Source organism: Schistocerca americana, chromosome 4 (assembly GCF_021461395.2).
Source record: "Schistocerca americana isolate TAMUIC-IGC-003095 chromosome 4, iqSchAmer2.1, whole genome shotgun sequence".
NCBI classification, from domain to species: Eukaryota; Metazoa; Arthropoda; class Insecta; order Orthoptera; family Acrididae; genus Schistocerca; species Schistocerca americana.
In genome coordinates, this window is record NC_060122.1 from 476,130,624 (window position 1) to 476,153,654 (window position 23,031).

The following is a 23,031-nucleotide window of genomic DNA, read 5'->3' on the forward strand; positions in this document are numbered from 1 at the left end:
TACACCGCAATGCAGAGCGCCTCTCTTGCAGAGTCTGCCACTTGAGTTTGCTAAACATCTCCGTAACGCTATCACGCTTACCAAATAACCCTGTGACGAAACGCGCTGCTCTTCACTGTATCTTCTCTACCTCCTTTGTCAACCCGGTGGCGACACCTAAAACGTGCTAACATGAGGAAAGTATCCAACCGATTTCTCATACACAAACAGCAGTTGACCGGCGTTGCCTGGTGAAACGTTGTTGTGATGCCTCGTGTTAGGAGGAGAAATGCGTACCATCACGTTTCCGACTTTGATAAAGGTCGGATTGTAGCCTACCGCGATTGCCGTTTATCGTATCGCGACATTGCTGCTCGCGTTGGAACAGATCCAATGACTGTTAGCATAATATGGAATCGGTGGGTTCAGGAGGGTAATACGGAACGCCGTGCTGGATCCCAACGGCCTCGTATCACTAGCAGTCGAGATGACAGGCATCTTATCTGCATGGCTGTAGCGGATAGTGCAGCCACGTCTCGATCCCTGGGTCAACAGATGGGGACGTTTGCAAGACAACAACCACCTGCACGAACAGTTCGACGACGTTTGCAGCAGCACGGACTATTAGATCGGAGACCATGCCTGTGGTTACCCTTGACGCTGCATCACAGACAGGAGAGCCTGCGATGGTGTATTCAACGACGAACCTGGGTGCACGAATGGCAATACGTCATTTTTTCGGATGAATCCAGGTTCTGTTTACAGCATCATGATGGTCGCATCCGTGTTTGGCGACGTCGGGGTGAACCCACATTGAAAGCGTGTATTCGTCATCGCCATACTAGCGTATCACCCGGCGTGATGGTATTGGTTACACGTCTCGGTCACCTCTTGTTCGCATTGACGACACTTTGAACAGCGGACGTTACATTTCAGAAGTGTTACGACCCGTGGCTCTACCCTTCATTCGAACCCTACGAAACCCTAAATTTCAGCAGGATAATGCTCGACCGCATGTTGCAGGTCTGTACGTTCCTTTCTGGATACAGAAAATGTTCGACTGCTGTCCTGGCCAGCACATTCTCTAGATCTCTCACCAATTGGATACGTCTGGTCAATGGTGGCCGAGCAACTGGCTCGTCACAATACGCCAGTCACTACTCTTGATGAACTGTGGTATCGTGTTGAAGCTGCATGGGCAGCTGTACCTGTACACGCCATCCAAGCTCTGTTTGACTCAATGCCGAGTTGTATCAAGGCCGTTATTATGGCCGGAGGTGGTTGTTCTGGGTACTGATTTCTCACGATCTATGCACCCAAATTGCGTGAAAATGTAATCAGATGTCAGTTCTAGTATAATATATTTGTCCAATGAATACCCATTTATCATCTGCATTTCTTCTTGGTGTAGCAATTTTAATGGCCAGTAGAGTATATATTTGAAGACAGACGGAAACTATCTCTGCAAAGCCTATTTATAAAATTTCAAGATCCGGCTTTAAATGACTGTTCTAGGACCACAGGGTGAACTAAAACCCCACTGTCAAAATTTATGATGTTGTTCAGGGAACTTTCATGAATGTTTTGGTAGAAGGTACCGTTGGTCCTCAGTGGCTAGTTGTAGAGTAGTAGAGTAGTTGACTCGTATCTACAGAAGTGGTCTGTATTATTAGGAATAACTGATACTTCACTGATTCAAGGGTGCTTACCGATTTCATAATTGCATTAAAGGTAATATACCACAAAAGTAGTCGACACAGACAAAGAACTGCGAAGTGCGAACACTTTTGTAAAGCGTGGCCTCTTAACAGTTGATTGTCTCTCCTGTGTAATCACGCGAGTAATTCTGTTGGACTCGTGTAGCACACTCACGACAAGTGTCTTAGATAGGAGCTGAGAGTTGACTTAACAGCTTGCTATTTCGGTGACCACAAATCATAAACAGCCATCAAACGTGCTGAATGACGTACTCCATTTATTGCTGGATGTGGTTTTGAGAGATTAAAGGCATGCCATAAACAGGAAGATGATCCTGATTCGTGTCACGGCATACGAACAAGCAATATGTGAAAGCAGTATCTCATCTAGCGTTTTTTTCTCTCGTTTCCGGACCCGTAAGAGGGAAATATGTGTCCAACATAGTAAACTATACATCCTCATGTAAAATTCTTTAAAAAAAGTATACGGATTTGACGTTTAGAAGTTCATCAAACAAATTCAAACGCGATTTTGTGATAAGTAGAAAAATTGCTACGAGCCGGTTCCGGACATAACCCTCCATTCGTTACGCCTTCCGAGAGATCAGAATATTATCGTAGTTGGACAGTCTGCTGTACGTAGGAACGCAAACAGTTTATTTGCGGGAAAAAAAGATACCATATGGAAAAACGACTGTTTTTAATGATGTACGAGGTGCATTCAAACTCTAAGGCCTCCGATTTTTTTTCTAATTAACTACCCACCCGAAATCGATGAAACTGGCGTTACTTCTCGACGTAATTGCCCTGCAGACGTATACATTTTTCACAGCGCTGACGCCATGATTCCATGGAAGCGGCAAAGGCTTCTTTAGGAGTCTGTTTTGACCACTGGAAAATCGCTGAGGCAATAGCAGCATGGCTGGTGAATGTGCGGCCACGGAGAGTGTCTTTCATTGTTGGAAAAAGCCAAAAGTCACTAGGAGCCAGGTCAGGTGAGTAGGGAGCATGAGGAATCACTACAAAGTTGTTATCACGAAGAAACTGTTGCGTAACGTTAGCTCGATGTGCGGGTGCGTTGTCTTGGTGAAACAGCACACGCGCAGCCCTTCCCGGACGTTTTTGTTGCAGTGCAGGAAGGAATTTGTTCTTCAAAATATTTTCATAGGATGCACCTGTTACTATAGTGCCCTTTGGAACGCAATGGGTAAGGATTACGCCCTCGCTGTCCCAGAACATGGACACCATCATTTTTTCAGCACTGGCGATTACCCGAATTTTTTTTGATGGTGGTGAATCTGTGTGCTTCCATTGAGCTGACTGGCGCTTTGTTTCTGGATTGAAAAATGGCATCCGCGTCTCATCCATTGTCACAACCGACGTAAAGAAAGTCCCATTCATGCTGTCGTTGCGTGTCAACATTGCTCGGCAACATGCCACACGGGCAGCCGTGTGGTCGTCCATCAGCATTCGTGGCACCCACCTGGATGACACTTTTCGCATTTTCAGGTCGTCATGCAGGATTGTGTCCACAGAACCCACAGAAATGCCAACTCTGGAGGCGATCTGTTCAACAGTCATTCGGCGATCCCCCAAAACAATTCTCTCCACTTTCTCGGTCGTGTCGTCAGACCGGCTTGTGCGAGCCCGAGCTTGTTTCGGTTTCCTGTCACACGATGTTCTGCCTTCATTAAACTGTCGCACCCACGAACGCACTTTCGACACATCCATAACTCTATCACCACATGTCTCCTTCAACTGTCGATGAATTTCAATTGGTTTCACACCACGCAAATTCAGAAAAAGAATGAGTGCACGTTGTTCAAGTAAACAAAACGTCGCCATTTTAAGTATTTAAAACAGTTCTCATTCTCGCCGCTGGCGGTAAAATTCCATCTGCCGTACGGTGCTGCCATCTCTGGGACGTATTGACAATGAACGCGGCCTCATTTTAAAACAATGCGCATGTTTCTATCTCTTTCCAGTCCAGAGAAAAAAAATCGGAGCCCTTAGAACTTGAATGCACCTTGTAATGCGAATACCGCAGTTTCAAAGAAATACATCGAAATTCAACATTTTTTCACTTATGCCTCGTACCTTCAACAGTTGATCAATATTCGCTTAATTTTTGGAGCTATGCGACATCCACTTTTCACTATGTAACGCAAAAATGTTTAATCAAGATGATATCTAATGTCAGGATATGCAATAGTTGGCTGGAAACGTAGCATTGTACTGGATACATTACACGTACGACTGAAATATTAAGTTCTGACATAACCTGTCAGCGCAATTAGATACAGGAAAAGCATTTTACATTAAAATTTAGCTATTTCAAAGAACGGCGGAAGACGGCTACTATACATTTTCGATAATTAATTTTAGTCGTTACCTTCATACGATTAAGATACATTAGTTCATGTCTGGCGTAAAATTAACTGGTTGAAAGTTATCCCAAAATATTACACACACGAAACGGAATTAACAAGGCATATTGAACGTATACAAAGAAGGGTTGTAAGAGTTTCGACGTCTGTTTCACTAATGGGAGAGCATGACGCAAACGCAGAGGTACCTGAAATGGTCGACGACTGGAGCCAAGCGCCAATTACACTGAGTCTCTCTTTCTCTTTTTAAAGCGATCACCACAAAGGAATTATTCGAATGAGACGGAAATCCTTAGATGTCATGTAATCATGCAGAGAAAAAACAATTACAGCTTAAGAAAAACTGTATGATTTATTTACGAGAATGAGTTCCACAAATTGAGCAAGTAACCGTTGGTCCATCTCTGATACTTGTGCAAGCAGTTATTCGGCTTGGCATTGATTGATTGAGTTTTTGATGTCCTCCTGAGCTACATCGTGTCGAATTCTGTCAAACAGGCGCTTAAAATAGTCAAAATCTGAGGTCGTTGAAGAACCCGCACATAATGCTCCTATGTTCTCAACTGGGCGGGGATTCGGCGACCTTTCAGGCCAAAGTAGGGTTTTCGAAGCACAAAGACAAGCAGCAGAAACTCATCTTGAACGGGTGGCCATTATTTTGCTGAAGTTTAAGCCGACGATGGCTTGCCATGAAGGACAGTAAATGAGGCGTAGAATATCGTCGAGAACCGCTGTGCTACAAGGGAGTTGCAGGGTACTGCGGATGACAACCCAAGGGGTCCTGCTATGGTTGTCGAACCGTACAGTGGAAGAGAGTCAGGTCAGTATCCCATCGCAGTCGGGAGCGTCGCCAGCCAAGTCTTCGGTCTGGAATCTCGTTTATTGCAGTATTATTGTCTCTAGTCATGAATGCCGCTTCTAAATGAGCCCCAATGACCAGCGAGGACGACACAAACGTCGATGTTATATCAACCTAAATGTCGCTCTCCATACGGCACCGCAGCCAGCAGTGATTTTCTTGGGTGCCAGTTCTTTTCATAGCAGGACTTCTATGGCCTTTCTCCGCGGAACCCGTACAGCACAGAGATACCATGAGCGATATTCTACGCCCAGTTTTGTTGCCCTTCATGGCAAGCCACGCGGGGCTTACATTTCAGTACAGTAGTACCCGCCCTCACACGGAGAGAGTTTCGACTGCTCATCTTCGTGCTTGCAGAAACGTACCTTGGCAGCAAAATCGAATCCCTTGCCAGTTGAGTATATTTGGCAAATTACTGTCAGAGCTTCCTTGCTAATTAGAGATTTTGGCGATGTAACGCGCCAGTCGGACAGAATTTAGCCTTATACTCCCAGGAGAACATCCCAGAAATCTATCAACCAGTGGCAAGCCAAATAACTGGCTGCACAAGGGCCACAGGTGAACGAAGCCCTATTGATTTGTTCAGTTTGCGAAGCTCTTGAATAAATCATCGACTTCTTCTGAAATTGTAATTATACGTTTGTCTCTTCATGCAGCTACATCACATCTGCCGATTTCCGTCCCATTCACATAATTCCTTTATGTGCATGTTTATTATTGTTATTGTTATTATTATTATTATTATTATTATTATTATTATATGGGGAGCACACGATGTTCGCGTCACGGATTTACTTCAGACTGTGTACACATGTAATAGTCCATTACGACATCATATTGTGCAAGAAGTGAAGACGTAATACATAAGCGATTTCGCGACGATTACTAGAAAATTTGTATACGTGAATGATGTACCCTTGTGTTGCGACCCTGGGCAAGCGACGGCGGCGGTCATGTGGTTAGCATTTAAGCTGGGTCGATCGCTGGGTCGTTTTACATTTTGGTTCATATTTTTTCTACAATAGCCATATGGTTTCGTGAATATTATATCTTAAGGGTAAAATGATGAAAACACATGTATTTGTATGAAATTTTATTGAATTTCTAACGCTATTCTTGTCTCCTAACTGATTTTCATTATTCTAACAAATGTTATGCACCGATTTCTTCTACAGGTAAGTTAAAGAGCTTATGAAGCCTCTTCAGACTGGTTCATATTTGATTAAAAACGAATGAGAAATTGCTTCTCGTGAATATGTTCTTAACATATGTCCAGTCATGCATCACCAATTTTCGGCAACGATATTTACGAAAACGTTGCGTTACGCATGGTTCGCATCCAAACTGGCGAAAGAAAGAAATTTTTTTCAAAGTGTCAATGAGCTTCGTTTTTCCTTACAAATTCTAAAGTTTCCTCGTGCACACGGTAAAACTGGAATCATTCGATGCAGCAGATGCCGTTTTATTTGATGTCTTCCACGTCTGCATGAAAAATTTCATCCCGCAACTTGTAATGTCGAAAGCGCTTCAGACGATAAACTGTACATTATCTTCATATTCTGGCATGTTATAATTCAATGTATTATTGAATAAAGTTAATACACCTATTGTATCGATGTTTGACTTGGGCTTTCTAAGCCTGTTCCTCGTCCTTGAAACCTTTTCCTGCAGATAGAAATGTCCAGATACAAAACAGTTTTCGGTATCCTACCAGATTGCAGGTGTAAGAGATTTCAATAATCACGACGGGGATAAATATTCAGGAAAAAGTTATGCGTTTGGTCGTTTACCTGTCGATAGTGGTAAATATGATGTTTGTTGTTGTATATAAATTAGCAAACAGCTAAATAACATTGTAAATTCAGTAAAAGTTCATGCAAATACACATGTCTTACCATCATATTACCTTTCAAACAAAGCTTGTATGAAATAATATAAATAGCGTTGGAAAAAAATAAATGAAAAAAAGAAACGTGAATGGGACTCCATCCAGGAACCCACTGACAACGGAGCTTTGAGCCTAGCCATATGACCGCCGCCATCTCGTGCTGAGGGCTCCAACACACCGGTACATGAGGGACACGTTAAACTGTTCTTGCCATTTTCTCGAAATTGCGTTAGTAATAGGCCTTACTACCTACACATTATATTATACTAACGCACTACTGAAAGTGTACAAAGTTTGTAGTAAATCCGTAACCAGAAGGTCGTGGCCGCTCCTTTCAGAGTGTGTAAACCACAGCGCAACGGCTAACAGCACAAAACTACGGAGGCTTAATTGACCGCAGAGCTCTATAGCCGTCTTCGAGACCCGTATCTATCGACATTGTTAGGCAAGAACTCCATAAAGCAAATATTCACGGACGAGCTGTTATACCGTAACCCTTAGTGATGACAACCGACGCAGAGAAGCGTAAAACATTGTGTCAGGAGCATAAAAACCGGAAGGCCAGTGGAAACACGTCATATGGTATGACAAGTCATCGTTCCAACATCACGCCGGGTTTACGTCTGCAGAACGCCAAAAGAGGCCTACAATCTTGATTGATTGATTCCAAAGGTTTAAGAATGGAGGTGAACGTGTGGTGGTGTCGACAGCTATATCATGGTATTCTGCTGGTCGCAACATTACCCTCAAAGACTGTGTGACAGTCAACATGTAAGCATTTTAGGTGATCAGGTGCACCCCATGATCCAAATGCTGTTCCTCAACAATGATGCCAGATTTCAGGACGATAATGCAGTCACTCATACAGCCATGACAGTACAATCTAGATATGAGGAGAATGTCCGCCCCAGTAGCTGAGTGGTCAGCGTGACGGATTGCCGTCCTCTGGGCCCGGGTTCGATTCCCGGCTGGGTCGGAGATTTTCTCCGCTCAGGGACTGGGTGTTGTGTTGTGTTCATCATCATTTCATCCCCATCCGGCGTGCAGGTCGCCCAATGTGGCGCCGAATGTAATCAGACCTGCGATATGGCGGCCGGACCTGCCCCGCGAGGGGCCTCCCGGCCACTGACGCCAAACGCTCATTTCCATTTCCATGAGGAGAATGCAACTGAACTTCTGCGTCTTCCCTGACCAGCACAGTCCCCGGATTTGAACATCATCGAGGCCCTGTGGGCGGTATTGGAGCGCAGACTCCGGAGCAGATTGCCGCCTCCCTCGTCACTACAGGAGTTAGAAGAGGTTCTGATCGGAGAGTGACATAACATTCCACTGGAGACTATACAATCATTATATGCCAGTATTCCAAGAAGTGTCGCAGCTGTATTACGGGCACATGGGTGTCCAACCCCTTATTAATAAAGGATTCCCAAGTAAGTACAGGTGGTCACATTATTTTGCCTATACCCTGTAGGTGTCGATGTGTCCGCCTCCGGTAGCTGAGTGGTCAGCGCGACAGACTGTCAATCCTAAGGGCCCGTGTATTGTGTTGTCCTAATCATCATCATTTCACCCCCGTCGACGCGCAAGTCGCCTAAGTGGCGTCATATCGAAAGACTTGCACCAGACGAGCGGTCTATCCGACGGGAGGCCCTCGGCACACGACATTATTATTATTATTATTATTATTATTATTACTGGTGTCGATGTAGAGAGAGCGCAGAGCAGGAGCGTGTACTGACCGGTGGTGAGGTTGATCTTCATGCCGGCCTCGACGTGCTTGCGGATGTTGACAAGCGTCGTCTCGTAGACCTCGGCGGCGCGGGCGACGCTGCGCGCCGCGGCGTCCGGGAAGCGCAGCAGGCGGAACAGCTCGTGCGGCGGCGCCGACTTGCCCGGCGTCGGCGTCAGCAGGCGAGTCAGCGTGTCGTTGACGGCGCGGTCCACCGCCGCCGACGCCTCCCGGAACGCCACGCGCACGAAGCGGTCGCCGGGGCCGATCGAGCCTGCGGCAGTCGTCTCACTCTATAAACACCGTCACCACGCAGCTCCTTCTGTTGTTTCGTTTTTGTTTACTTGCTTACCTGGTTCCGTCTGGCCATGGGAGCCACAACTACCGGGTGGTTATAATGTAAGTGCAGGTACTCAGAGAAGTCCAGTGTGGGCTATATACATCCTATGGCAGCTAAACTTGGTGCACGTGCTTATGTGTTAATGTGGAACCGATTTACGCCGGAAAGAAATTAGTTCCAATTTTAGTTCTCAGGTGCATATCTGGCGCTATACGGCATCCTGTCGACTTCTCATATTGAACAAATTGTATAAGAGACAATTACTAGCAAAATAAACATTATGCCTTTCTCACTTCCTTGACCTTTTCTGCCTATCTTCTTCGTTGATCCACTATGGACCGTGGGAAAACGGCTGGCATGAAGTTCTTGTTGCAATAATTTACCAACTGCCGTACGTATTGTACAAATTAATTTTATTTTATGAACTTCTATGTGGTTCCAGTTTCGGCATTACATTGATGCCATCTTCAGGCCCCACATGTCACAGTCGTAAAATCGCTATACACGGAAGGAGCCATATAACTGGATCCCTGAATCAAAACCACCAAGAGCTGTTGCATGGCGTTTTGATTCACGGATCCAGTTATATGGCTCCTTCCGTGTATAGCGATTTTACGACTATGACGTGTGGGGCCTGAAGATGGCATCAATGTAATGCCGAAACTGGTACCACATAGAAGTTCATAAAATAAAATTAATTTGTACAATACGTACGGCTGTTGGTAGATTATTGCATCAAGATTTTCTGCCTATGTCCCGTTCCTAATCCATTATAAAGGTTGAAAATTATTGAACTATATGAAAAAAACAGAATTAAAATTCCTTTTACTGTCATGAAATGTAACCTCGTCTTTGTGAATATTCTCTTCAACAAGGCTTAATTTTTGGTTATACTTCCTTAGTTCGCTTTCAAGCACTGCTGCAAAGATAGAGACATAGAAATACTTGACGGACGCATATTATATAGTGAGTTTTGATAGCAAATGTCGAAATATTGAGGACAGTCTCCTCTTGGAATAATACACCATGTGCCAATAAGATGGTTCAAATGGCTCTGAGCACTATGGGACTCAACATCTGAGGTCATCAGTCCCCTAGACTTAGAACTACTTAAACCTAAGGACATCACACACATCTATGCCCGAGGCAGGAATCGAACCTGCGACCGTAGCAGCAGCGCGGTTCCGGACTGGAGCGCCTAGAACCGCTCGGCCACCGCGGCCGGCCGTGCCAATAAAAATGAGACGTCCGCGTGGTGACAATTCCGAATCTAGATACTCTACTGTAGTTAACAAATGCCTCTTGATCACATTCAAGTACTCGGACGTTCTATTAAAAAGTGTCGGACCTCTCCAGCAATCGTGTTAGCAGCTTGGTAAATACAGGATGACAATTATTAAAGAATATGATAAAAGAGATAAATTAGTTGCAAACTACGGGGTGCACACGCTTTATTACACATGTAAACGTCATTACAGATATATGAATTTGCGAAGTACGTAGGTTACGACATGTTCGTTATGCCTGCAATCATTGGCAATGATGTGGCGCAGATGAATACCGAAACGCTGCTTAACTCGCTGAAGTGTCGGGACATAGATGGTGACAGTGACCACCTGAACGGCTGTTTTCAGCTCAGCAGTGGTTTTGGAGTTATTTCTGTTCACCTTGTCCTTAATACAGTCCCACAAAAAGGAGTGAGATGTGTTCAGATCGGAAGAATATGGCGTCCAATCGAGGCCCACGCCAGTACCGTGTAAGTACCTGAGTGTCAGAATGCGGTCCCTAAAGTGCTCCGCGAGGACTTCGAACACTCTCTTGCTTCTATGGGGTCGAGGTCCGTCTTGCATGAACCATATCTTGTCGCTATCAGTGACACTTTCGATAATGGGGATGAAATCATGTTCCAAAGTCTTCAGGTACCGTTCGGTAGTCACTGTGCCCTCAAGGAATATCGCACCGATTATTCCGTGTTTGGACATTGCACATCACACAGTCACCCTTTGAGGGTGAAGAGATTTCTCGAACGCGGAATGTGGATTTTCAGTCCCCCAAATGCTCGAATTTTGCTTACTGACGAATCCATTCAAATGAAAGTGGGCTTCCCCGCTAAATCAAATCATATAGCTCGTACTAATTCCCATCATTCCCCGCGGTCAACCGTGCAGTTTGAACGTCCAAACATAAACCGCTCAGAAGTTATGATGATTTTATTTCATATAGTTCAATAACTGTGACCCTGTATATGGAAACATTTCTGTACATCTTTCTTTCATTCACAGCGCCTTGTGGCCAAAATTGAAACTAATTTTTTTCCAGCGTAAATTGGTTCTAAATTCATGCATTAGAATATCTACCAAATTTCATTGCTGTACCATAATTTGCAGCACACACTGGAACTCTGTCAATAGCTGCACTTTAATTATAACCACCCGGTACTCGACCATAGAACAAATCAGTACATAGTTTATAGGGTGCTGGTTAGGAAATTTATACACAAAATAATTCTGAGAATTAGTAAAACATGGAAAAAAAATTATGACAGAGTAACAATACGTGCATCGCTTACAGAATGCCGGTTAGTAAATTTATAAACAAAGGAAACTAGACAATTAATAAAATATGGGAAAAAGTTGTGAGAGGGTAACACAAATAGCATGTGTCGATTTCTGAATTTGTAAAGAAAAGAGTGATATCTTCCTGCCCTGATACGTTACTGTATATGTACATGATAACTCCGCAAGTTTCGACGTCGTGAAGCTGCATATGGAGGCTACGTTAGGTAAACTGCGAGAGTAATTCAGCATTCGGTGGTTCGCTGACTGTTGGAATAAAAGCCTCCTCATCTCCTGTCTGCTAAATATGTCTCATTGAGTTCACTGCAATTGTCCTCCGTACTTCTCGGCTTCAAACTTTTCCTTTTCAACAGTGCAAATGCGGTCACTGAGATCGCTTTTATTGTGACTACAACAAAGTTCAAAACATTTGGTTAAGGAAAACGAATGGCGCCCTAATTATTTGTCCAGTTGTGTGAAGTAACACTTATATTCGGAGATATGGTAAAATCTACGCCCCATGAGAGGCAGAGAAAGCCCGTAAGTCAATGTTACGATAGCGATGTCTAATCACAGTACAGAACACTGCAGCTATTAATGTCTAATACAACTGTACTTTCTTGACAGTCAATATTGCTTCAAACAATGACTGAGGCACTTTCTACTCCAAAATTGCAACTGGTTCCTTCGATAACGACTAACGTGTTGAAGTCACCGCATTCTGAGACAGCCTGTTTAATGATCATGAACACTTCACACTGAAAATTTCTTAATTTCTGCTAGAAACTCCTGTACAGAAAAGACGGTATGCGCCAAAAGGAAATTTGCAACTTTGATTTGAAGATTTGTCGTCAATGATTCATTTTTGATCGCTTTGTTGAAAACGAAACCTCATAAATTGATCATGCCCCACTGTACAATGCTTAAGGAAATGTTACTTAAATGCAAATAGCTTTTCCATTTAATGTTCACTGAATAAACGATGCAGTTTCATTTGAATGAATCAACATTGTCAACAGCAATCCATGCCGACGTTACTTCCGCCATCATGTGGAAGAAAGGAGAGGGAGAGTTGCGACGATTTCTTTACATCTCCTCCATAGAAAAATAATACACAGAATATTTCTTGCTACTAGGTCGCAAAGTCTTAAATGAATCCTGTAGTTGCAGCTGTATTGTCACTTGTAATCTACACTTTCTGAATGACGTGTAGAAAAAAAGTGTGACACAAGTGACATAACAGTTTAAGAAAATGGTTCAAATGGCTCTGAGCACTATGGGACTCAACTGCTGTGGTCATCAGTCCCCTAGAACTTAGAACTACTGAAACCTAACTAACCTAAGGACATCACACACATCCATGCCCGAGGCAGGATTCGAACCTGCGACCGTAGCAGTCGCACGGTTCCTGACTGCGCGCCTAGAACCGCGAGACCACCGCGGCCGGCTAACAGTTTAAGAAGTTATATTTGTAATGGGTCATTCCATCCTATCTTGTCAAATTTCCATGTGTCAGTAAGTTATTTTTCACATTCTCGTCTATGTCTTCTATTCGGTATTCCCCATCTACTTCCTCCTAATGACGTATTCATTGAACACATTGGCCACTATCATATCCTGTGTCCTCATTATAGTTTTCTACACACTTCCCTCCTCCTCCTACACTTACTAGCATCTCTTCATTTCGTAGTATCTTTTTCAACGTCAGTTACATGTTTCGTTTGTACTACGACGCTTATAGTTGTCCAATTTTATCTTCTCTTAAGTTGCCATTAGCACATATTTTTGATAATGGTACACAGCAGTCCGTTAAAGAGGTCGGCGACCATGATGCAGCGCAGACGATATATGTGAGTTGAACTTTATTTATTCATATAAATTATTTGTTTCAGTAGATTGCTATCGTCAGATCAAAGCACAGGTGAAAAATGAATACAGTTTATCTGTATCATATGAAAAGTAGTACTTGAACGCACTATGCTGCATATACATGTCTCTGCAGTTATATACACTCATCAGCCAGAACATTATGACCATCGATCTACTATTGACACAAACCCTCCCAGGCGGTAGCAGCGTCACCTGGCGAGGAATGACTGCTGGCCAGACACACGCACAATGCTTGTAGTGCCAGTGGGCGTGCTGTCCGTGTGTAGAACAGGCAAGGTGCAGGATCTATTTGAGTTTGAACGAGGGCAGATTAAAGTGGCCCGAAGTTTCGGCACGAAGATTTCGGAAACAGCACAACTTGTCGTGTGTTCGAGGAGTGATGTGGTAAGTGTCTTGAACACTCGATGAAACCAAAGTGAAACCACGTCCAGACGTCGTAGGGTTGGGATAGTCACCCATCATTACAGATGGACGTCGTAGACTGGGCAGACTGGTAAAACAGGAGTGTGGCGGAACTAACATCAGACTTTAATGCTGGGCACAGTACAAGTGTGTATGAAAACACAGTGCACCGAACACTCCTAACGATGGGCCTCCGCAGCCAACGATCCACTCATGTGCCAACGTTAATAGCAAGACGTCGGCAGCTACGACTGAAAGGGACACACTACTATTGATGCTGAACGTTGGATTTGGGCGGTCTAATGAATCCCGATACCTTCTTCATCATGCCGATGGTAGGGCGCGAATCCGTTGTCCTCCAGAGGAACAGCTCCTTGACTCCTGAGCTGCGAGACGGAGACAAGCTGGCCGCGGCTCCATTGTGCTCACGTGGCCATCCATGGGTCCAGTGGAGCTTTTACAAGGCACCGTGACGGCCAGGGAGTATGGTACACCGGTTACAGAACGTGTACACCTCTTCATGACGATCACTCTCCCCGACGGCAGAGGCATTTTTCAACAACATAAGGCGCCCTGTCACGAGGTCAGGAAAGTGATGGAGTGGTTTTAACAACACAGTGGCTAGTTCCAATTGATGTCCTGGCCGCTCAGCTCGCCAGATCTGAACCTGATCAAACACTTCAGGGATGTGACGGATCGTGACATCTGAGCTCATCGCCCCCTGTCCCCGGAATTTACAGAAATTAGGTGACTTTTGTGTACAGATGTGATGTCCTTCCGGCAACCTAGCAAGGCCTCATTGCTTCACTACCAAGACGATTCGCCGCGTTTATTCGTGCCATGAGTTGAAATACCAACTACTAGGCAGTTGGTCATAATGGTCTGGCTGCTCAGTGTATATTTTACGTTTAAGTAACATTTGGCCATATAAATTGCATTGAATTTTTTCCCTTACGTTTTAAATGGTTGATGTGGGTCTGCGAAACGTGTAATCTATGCGAATAAATACACTGTAACGCAGACAGTTAATTTGGTATGACTTCTGTATCGTTTTCACTTCCATGCACTGCTGTCCTCCAGAAGTATGCTTCACCTTGCTGAATTTCAAAATATTTCGCATTGACGGGTGAGCTTTATTGGAGGCACCGAGCTACGACTGATTATTGTTCTTGCTCCTGTCAATCAGCAAAATATTGCATCGTAAATCATAGCGTAATTTCCCTTCTTATACAACTGTGTCTTCCTACTTTTGATGTTTACTGAATGACCAATTTTCTTAACAATAATGTATGTCAGTTGCGTGTTGGTGGTTTTTATATTTAACGCAGTAGGGAGCTCATTCATTCATCACTTATTTCTAAGATCTCTAACTTTTGGGCAGAAAAACGACGTCGTGTGAGAAAAATGGCATAATTTTTTGCTTTTATAATACATTCCTTCATTCCTTTTTAGCATCGAAAGTTAAACAATTGTGGTCATTGTCTTTCAGTTCCATTTTACTTATGAGAATCGAGTTTGGCTAAATCCTTGATGGAGTTCAGCTGTCATGAACTAAAAATGCTTTTCTCCGTTCGTATCACTAAATCAGCTATCTTCTACTAGTTGTTGCGCCTAGTGGTAGTAATATTTCTTGAATCCGTTACGAATATAGTGCCCTCAAAACCGCTAAAGGGAGTCTGGAGTTCCTTGATTGCCCCCTCAGTTAATTTTTTGTTCAGAAACGTGGTGGAGGAGCGACGGCAAGAGTGGAACGGCGTATATGGGGCCAAGATGCTGCGTCCATTGCACAATGATCGCGCAGGGGTTGGAAAAAAAATATGAAATCATCGCGAGAAATACGCCCTTTAACATAAATATAGATGCTTGCGCAGCCTTCAGGTGGTGCTGTTGTGTGTTACTATGAATGGCACTTGTGAAATGTTCTCAGTATGTTTCAAGTGCCAGTCGCCATCAAACCAGTGTTCTGCATAAATGGAAGTGCATTCTTCTGGAGCTATTTGAATTCGAACGGGGCAAATTGTTGATGCTAGTACGGTTGGAGCTTCCGTAACCTAGGTAGTCGAAGTTCTGTCTGTTTCAGGAAGCACTGTAATCAAATATTTTTACCACGCACAGGTCAAGCGGGGAAAGATCATGCGTTAAGCCACTAAGCGGACGAAAGTGTGTGCTGAGTAATTACGACAGACGGTCATTGTGGCAAAAAGTAAGAGGACGCCAGCTGAAGAAGTGAACGTCGCACTCGCGAACCCTGTCAGCACCAAAACAACACGATCGGAGTTCATAAGCAGGGACGTGCAGGCAAACTGGAATTCCAAAACTGATCAACAGTGCTGCAAAGGCACATAACAGGAATATATGGTGCCGAAGCTATGAATCTTCCTATAGAGCCCAGAAAGGAGGTTGTTTGGTCGGACGAGTCTTGTTTCAGACTGTTTCTAGCTTCTGGCCGATATTCTGTCTGGCGTACGCTTACCCAAGCGTACGTTGCAGACTTCTTACTACGCATAGCGATACATGGCGGGGGTTCGGTGATGATTTGGACAGCCATATCGTGGTATTCCATGGGCCCCATTGTAACTCTGCAAGATCGCAGTACTGCTAAGGATTATGTGACCATCTAGGCCGATCTAGTCCATGCCTTAGTAGAATGTTTGCTTCGCAGTGAGGATGCTGTTTCCCAAGCCGTAGAGGATTGGGTTTGTCGGCACGAGGATGACTTACGCATCTCCGTTACGCAACTCCATCATCATTGCAACCACTTGCCACTATTTTCTATGAAGAATGGTATAAGGTTCCATTGAAAATCGTCGAGGACCTATATTTATCCATTCCGGGACTCCCTCCCATTTGCTGGCGTCCGCCTCTAGATTACGTTGCCCTGCACTGCGGGCGCAGTTCAGTACCCTTCTGGCTGTAAGAAGAAGTTGAGGAACTTTCATCTGTAACAGGCACAACATTTTCTTCTTCTTTGCTTTCCTTCATATCACCTAACAGCATAAGTATCTTACATTTGCAGTTATCACAATTTAGAATGTCAAAGTGGCGCTCATAATAAGAAATGAATAATCAAGAACGCCTTACTTTGTAATCTCCATATGCAATAAGCGTCAAATGTGGAGTTTTTACGTAGCTTAGATAATAAATGGATAACTATAAGAGAGATTCTGACCATCTAGTGCGTCAGTGGCCAGTCAGCTTACTTTAGGAGTATGACAGCAGTGCGGGCTTACCCTTGATGCTGAGTCGGCCGTGCGCCTCGATGTGGCCGTGAAGGTTGTCGGCCCTGCACTGGTAGACCCCCGCGTCGCTCTGGGACAGGTTGTGGACGTACAGGCTGCCGAACGGTGACACCCTGACAACACACACAAATCCAGCGTCACCATAGCACCGCACTGTTCATTCAACTAGCTCTTGCCGTCTGTATTCATTCTTGGCACATGAATTTAAATGTCTGGCAGTGACGGCCGTTAAAAATCTGTTGTCAGCTTTACACCGTCAGTATAGGACTAATACTAATTCTTAGAAGAAATTCACTACATTACGAGAACTAGATTTTATCCATGAAAAGTGGTATTTTCGAGCAAATGTTCATTCTTAAACTTCCGTTTTTAATAACATGATGTACATGTTATCAACAAAAACCCTGTGGTTCATTTGTTCACTTAGTGCATCTACGCTAACAGAACAACACAAAATAAGGTACAGCTTGCGCAAAATAACGTGTGACCAGCGCCGAAATGCATTCTCGTCTTGGGCACCGGGCGAGTCCATCCTGTAACCCCAAAGGGGCGGCCGCCTCAGCTGCCTTCTCCCGGCTGGCCTGCACGCTTCGAGCATTCTCGCTGCTACGGTCTCTCTTCACTATACAACATGGCACCACCATCTTTGCGCACCATAGGTGCTGTCTTCAGAACTTCATAGAATGAATTCCAGTCGACATTGTCAAGAGCTTTCTCTAAATCTAGAAATACTGTAAACAAAGGTTCGCTTTTCTTTAGCCTATCTTCTAAGATATGCTGGGTTCGTATTGTCTCACGTGTTCCTACAGTTCTCTGAAACACAAACCGATCTTCCCTGAGGTTGGCTTCTACCAGTCTTTCCATTCTACTTTAGAAAGTGCATATCAGTATTTCGCAACCCGCAGCTCATTAAAAGCTCAAAAATCTGTTAATAGCGTACAAAGTATGCAAGCTGTTTAAAACTCGATCCCCAACCTGATGAATATTTCGTCAAACTATCAGGCGTCAAAATTGCATACAATGCGAGTACGGAGTATCCAGGAGGTCATCTATTCAAAAAAATGGTTCAAATGGCTCTGAGCATTATGGGACTTAACATCTGAGGTCGTCAGTCCCCTAGAACTTAGAACTACTTAAACCTAACTAACCTAAGGACATCACACACATCCATGCCTGAGGCAGGATTCGAACCTGCGACCGTAGCGGTCGCGTGGTTCCAGACTGTAGCGCCTAGAACCGCTCGGCCACAACGGCCGGCTCATTTATTCATTCAGAACAAAGCAATGTTAAATGTGTTTTGTTATAATCAGTGTGACATGAAGTGTTCAAAATAAGCACCATAAACTTCAGCACAGTGACTGTTCCGACGTAGTGTGGTGGCTCGTGTTCGATGGGAAACGTGTGGCATGTTCTGTATGCTTGTGACCACTGAAAAAATTCTTGAAACTAATTCCTTCTCTGAGTTACAGTGGTAGAATACACTTAGATTTTCATGTAGCCTCAGAGAAAGATATGTAATGGGGTGAAGTCCGTGGGTCTTCCAGGCTGACGTACATGTCCACCCCAGCCGGGACATCGATTGTCGAAAGCATGGTTAATTGCTGAACGCAGTGTTTCTGTAAGGTTCGCAGGGACACCATCACGCTGGAACCACATCCTCTCTCTGATACGTAAGGGAATCTCCTCCAATCACGCCAGCAGATGATCTTGTAGGAACTTCTCTACACTGACGCAACCATGTAGTCGCCCATGATTCCATACCATAAGTTTACTGTTAATTATTTCTGATGTTCAAATGTGTCTGATTCCTAAGGGGCCAAACTGCTGAGGTCATCGGTCGCTAGGCTTACACACAAATTAAACTAACTTAAAGTAACATATGCTAAGAACAATACACACACACACACACACACACACACACACACACACACACACACACACGCGCGCGCGCGCGCGCGCGCGCACGCGCGCGCGCGCATTCATACCCGAGGGAGGATTCGAACCTCCGGCGGGAGGGGCCGCACAATAAGTGACATGCACGCCTCTAACCACGCGGCCACTCCGCGCGGCTCTTATGTCCTCATACAACTGGCGTAAGTGGGTTTCCATCCGCCCGTACATGTGACCTATGCAAAATGCACAAGTCTTCCCCAGTAATGCGAGTCTCATGCGTAAGCAGACCAAAGTCAGGAAGCTGATTGTCTTCGTCATCCTGTCAGCGTTCAATTTCAAGCCCAGGTAGTTAACAATGCGGTCCCATGGCCTGTAATACGTTAAGACCTAAAGGATGAAGCAGCTGTTGACACAAAATATTACATACCAAACTGTAATGAACAAATAAGTCAGTGGCAATTTTCTCCTGTGTTTGCCTCGGCATGTTCTCGTAACGTAACGAAGAACACGGCTTCGTCAGCGATAGGCATTGTCGGCCCGTACATGGTTTTCCAAGTTGGAAACTATCATAATATTAATAATAAGAAGGAAAAAAATTCTACGCATTTCAAGAATGTGTAAATCAGTCACTGCAGTTAAAACAGTAGCACCAGGTAACAGTGCAGGCTAATTGTAGGGACATTCAATAATTATAGAGACAAATGATGTAGAAATGAAACGGTTTGTACGAGTAGTTTTGTACTTTCAAGACTTTATTTTGGCGTCTCGAGGATGAGCTGAGAACAGCCTACACATAAAAATATCTTGTTTTTTAACCTCAGTCTTGCATTAACGATTACAAGCATCCGTATGAAGTTTCCACATTAGCTGAACAACGTTCAGTGACCCGGATTTTATTTCCGAAGGTGGAAAGCGGCTTAAATCTATTGTCGAATGATTTTACAGTGTGGTGAAGATTGTATGAAGCGCAGAAATTTTTATAAGTGGATAGTTCAGACGATGCCCAAGACATCGTCTTCTGTGATTGTAAGATCAGCATACAATACACAATGCCTACTACCCAGATATTCAATGACAGAAAAACGCCCGGGATCTAAAACAAAAGGCGTGTTACTGCTACAAGCTAATGCTCGCCCTCAACCCCACCTGACCCAGAAAACCATTGAAAAAATGGATTGGCCTCTTCTACCTTATCCTCCCTAAAGCCCAGATTTGGCTCTCTCGTGTATTTCTTTCTTGAAAGCGACAGAGCGTGGAAAAAAAGTTCACCAACAAAGAAGGGGTCAATGAATTTGTGGGATAGTGGCTCAAACAACAAGACAAAGGTATAACTATAAAAAGGTCACTATTCGTTCGTGATATTGATAGGGATTATTCTGTGAAGCAATAACAGTCTCATTTTCTAAAAATACGCAGTTTTTTCCAAAATCAGTTTGTCTCTTTAATTATTGAATGCCTCTTATATTTCGTTAACTACAGATTGCGGATAAGTAATACAACTATCGTCGCTACCGTAAATTGGTTCTCTATTCTTGCAGCTGCTTAATTCACGACTTACACTAAGATGCCACATTCTATGCTTTCGCTCAGTTCATTGAGCAATTCAAATGGTTCAAATGGCTCTGAGCACTATGGGACTTAACATCTATGGTCATCAGTCCCCTAGAACTTAGAACTACTTAAACCTAACTAACCTAAGGACAACACACAACACCCAGCCATCACGATGCAGAGAAAATCCCTGACCCCGCCGGGAATCGAACACCGGAACCCGGGCGCGGGAAGCGAGAACGCTACCGCACGACCACGAGATGCGGGAAACTGGTAATCGCTCGTATTTACGCTTCCCATAATTTTGTTGTAATTCATGGGAACCCGGAGCTTGAATTTACTTCTGGAAACGTATCGCCACGGAACGTGTGGGCCATCACGACAGCTGTCTCGTCCTTCCAATACGTCTGCGTCTGTTTGCTTCTTTACTTCTTTATTTTTTTGGCATTCACAGATTTTTCATGAAATTAGAGAACTTGAACCTGTTTTGCCATGAAGTGCTGGCAACCGTCGATGTTACTACCCGTTAGTTTGTCAAGCAAGTCTGCACAAGGGTGCCAGTTGTCGAAAGAAGAAATATTGGGCTTTAACGTCTCGTTGACATCGAGTACAATTTCGAATTGTTTCAAGGATGGAGACGAAGTCGGTAGGGGCCTTTCAAAGGAAACATCCCCGGCATTGGCCTGGGGTGATCTAGGAAATGGCAGAAACCTAAATCTGGATGGACGGACGAGAATCTGAACCGTGGTCCTCCTGAATGTGAGTTCACTGTGATAAGAGCTGCGCCACTTTACTCGGTACCAGTTGTCGAGCTGTATACAGAACGATTTCCGAGCGAATCGCAAACAACACCAAAAGAATTTGAGCAGCTGTTTTCCCTTCAAGATAATGACTGCCATACTTTGTGTCCTTACCAATATGTCAATGAAAAACATCGTAATTGGCCGACAGTACATGATCTTGACTGACGGAAGGTACCCTCTAGTGGAGGAAGTATTAACTACTATCATTATAACATTCTACATTAATATTACGCTCCGCAAGCCACTTGACGGTTCATGGCGGAAGGTACTTCTGGTACCACTAACTGACCCCCCCCCTCCCCACGCCTTCCATCTTTCACTCGCGAATAGCACGTGGGAAGAATGATCGTCAGTAAGCCTCCGTATTAGCTCCAATTTCTCGAATTTTCTCATCGTGGTCATTGCGCGATATTTATGTAGGAGAAGATAATATGTCTTCCGACTCTTCCCGGAAACAGTTCTCTCAAAATTTCAGCAATAAACCTCTACGTGATGCATAACACCTCTCTTGTGGCATCTGCCATTGGAGTTTGATGACCACCTCTTTAACGCTCTCACTTCGACTGAACAATCCCATAACGAAGACTTCCGCTCTTCGTTGGATCTTCTCTATCTCTACTATTAGTCTGCTGGTGAAGATCTCATATTGATTAACAGTACTCAAGAACGTATATTCCAGCAGTTTGTCATCGTTAACGTAGTTGCACAGTAGTGGATTCTTTTCCTATATATGTGCAATGTGATATATGTTACATTAGCTACAAGCCACAGAATGCTGCTGACGGATTTATGCGACGACGCCACTTAGAACGAGGAGGCCATGGAGGAACGCATTCGTCGTGCTTAATTCAAGGGTTAAGCTCTACAGCGGTGTAAGCTGTTTACTGCTGAATATAAAGGTCAGGATATCAGTACTCCACGTAAGTCTAAAGTACTTCAGTGTTATGATGACTGTAGACAATACTGTTTATTTATCTCTTTCCCCCAGCTCTCATCCTAAACCAACTCATCCATAGCCCACATCCTCTTCTCTAGCTGGAGTCAAATCCAGTTCTGGCACCCAATATCCGAGCCACTAATCACAAATCCGGTTTCCTGCTGCGCCACTACTTCTATATTAGATCTTCCGTTAACCTTCACGCCTTGTCCTCCCTCCCCGCAGGAGTTTCAACCCTCACATGGCTGATTCTTAGCCGCTAACTGCGATTCCACAGGATGCCATAGTCATTCTCGTCATTTCGCCTCCGTCATGATCATTTTTATGCATCCATCACCGGTATCACTATTACACCATAGCATGATTCACAGTATCATCATTTATTGTATTTTAAATGTAGCATAAAATCTGTAGAGGCTAAAATAGATAAATATTGTCAGTCTGTGTTTTTCCTTAAAAAATGATTTATCGTTACCTTTTTTAGGTACATGTCTAAAATATTATCCACCAATGCATTAAAAATTGTTTATGGTCCCTTTTTCTTATATATTTTAAAACATCTTTTCAATTTGTGTAACCTTTGGCTGAAAAGCGATTTTACCGATTTTACCTACTCCCAGCCGGCCCACTTATAGGGACTTGAAGTAACAATGAAGAAAAAATTATCTCCTTCGTCAAGAGCGTACTGACGTCGGGGAAGGTGGCATTAATTGGCCAGAGCGGAAAAATGGCGATTGCATGTTTCTTGTGCTGGACAGTGTTTCTGCCTGCGGAGAAGTAGTGAAACCAGTTCGGATATGTGCCATCAGTGTGTCAGTGAGTTTGATAGTGGTGGCTTGTTCCGTTATTTTTTCTGTCGTCTGATGTAAAGTAATTCATTTA

The 23,031-nt window shown here is 44.0% G+C and overlaps 1 protein-coding gene across 1 annotated transcript in view; it reads right to left on the reverse strand.

Annotated features, from left to right (window-relative positions):
- LOC124612333 (peroxidasin) overlaps positions 1-23,031 on the reverse strand; it is a 207,807-nt gene that overhangs the window by 73,529 nt on the left and 111,247 nt on the right. The window contains exons 10-11 of the mRNA XM_047140476.1: positions 16,957-17,078; positions 8,550-8,813 (exon numbers count right to left, since the gene is read on the reverse strand). Of these exons, the coding sequence (XP_046996432.1) occupies positions 8,550-8,813; positions 16,957-17,078 (386 nt within the window). The remainder of the gene's footprint in view (positions 1-8,549; positions 8,814-16,956; positions 17,079-23,031) is intronic.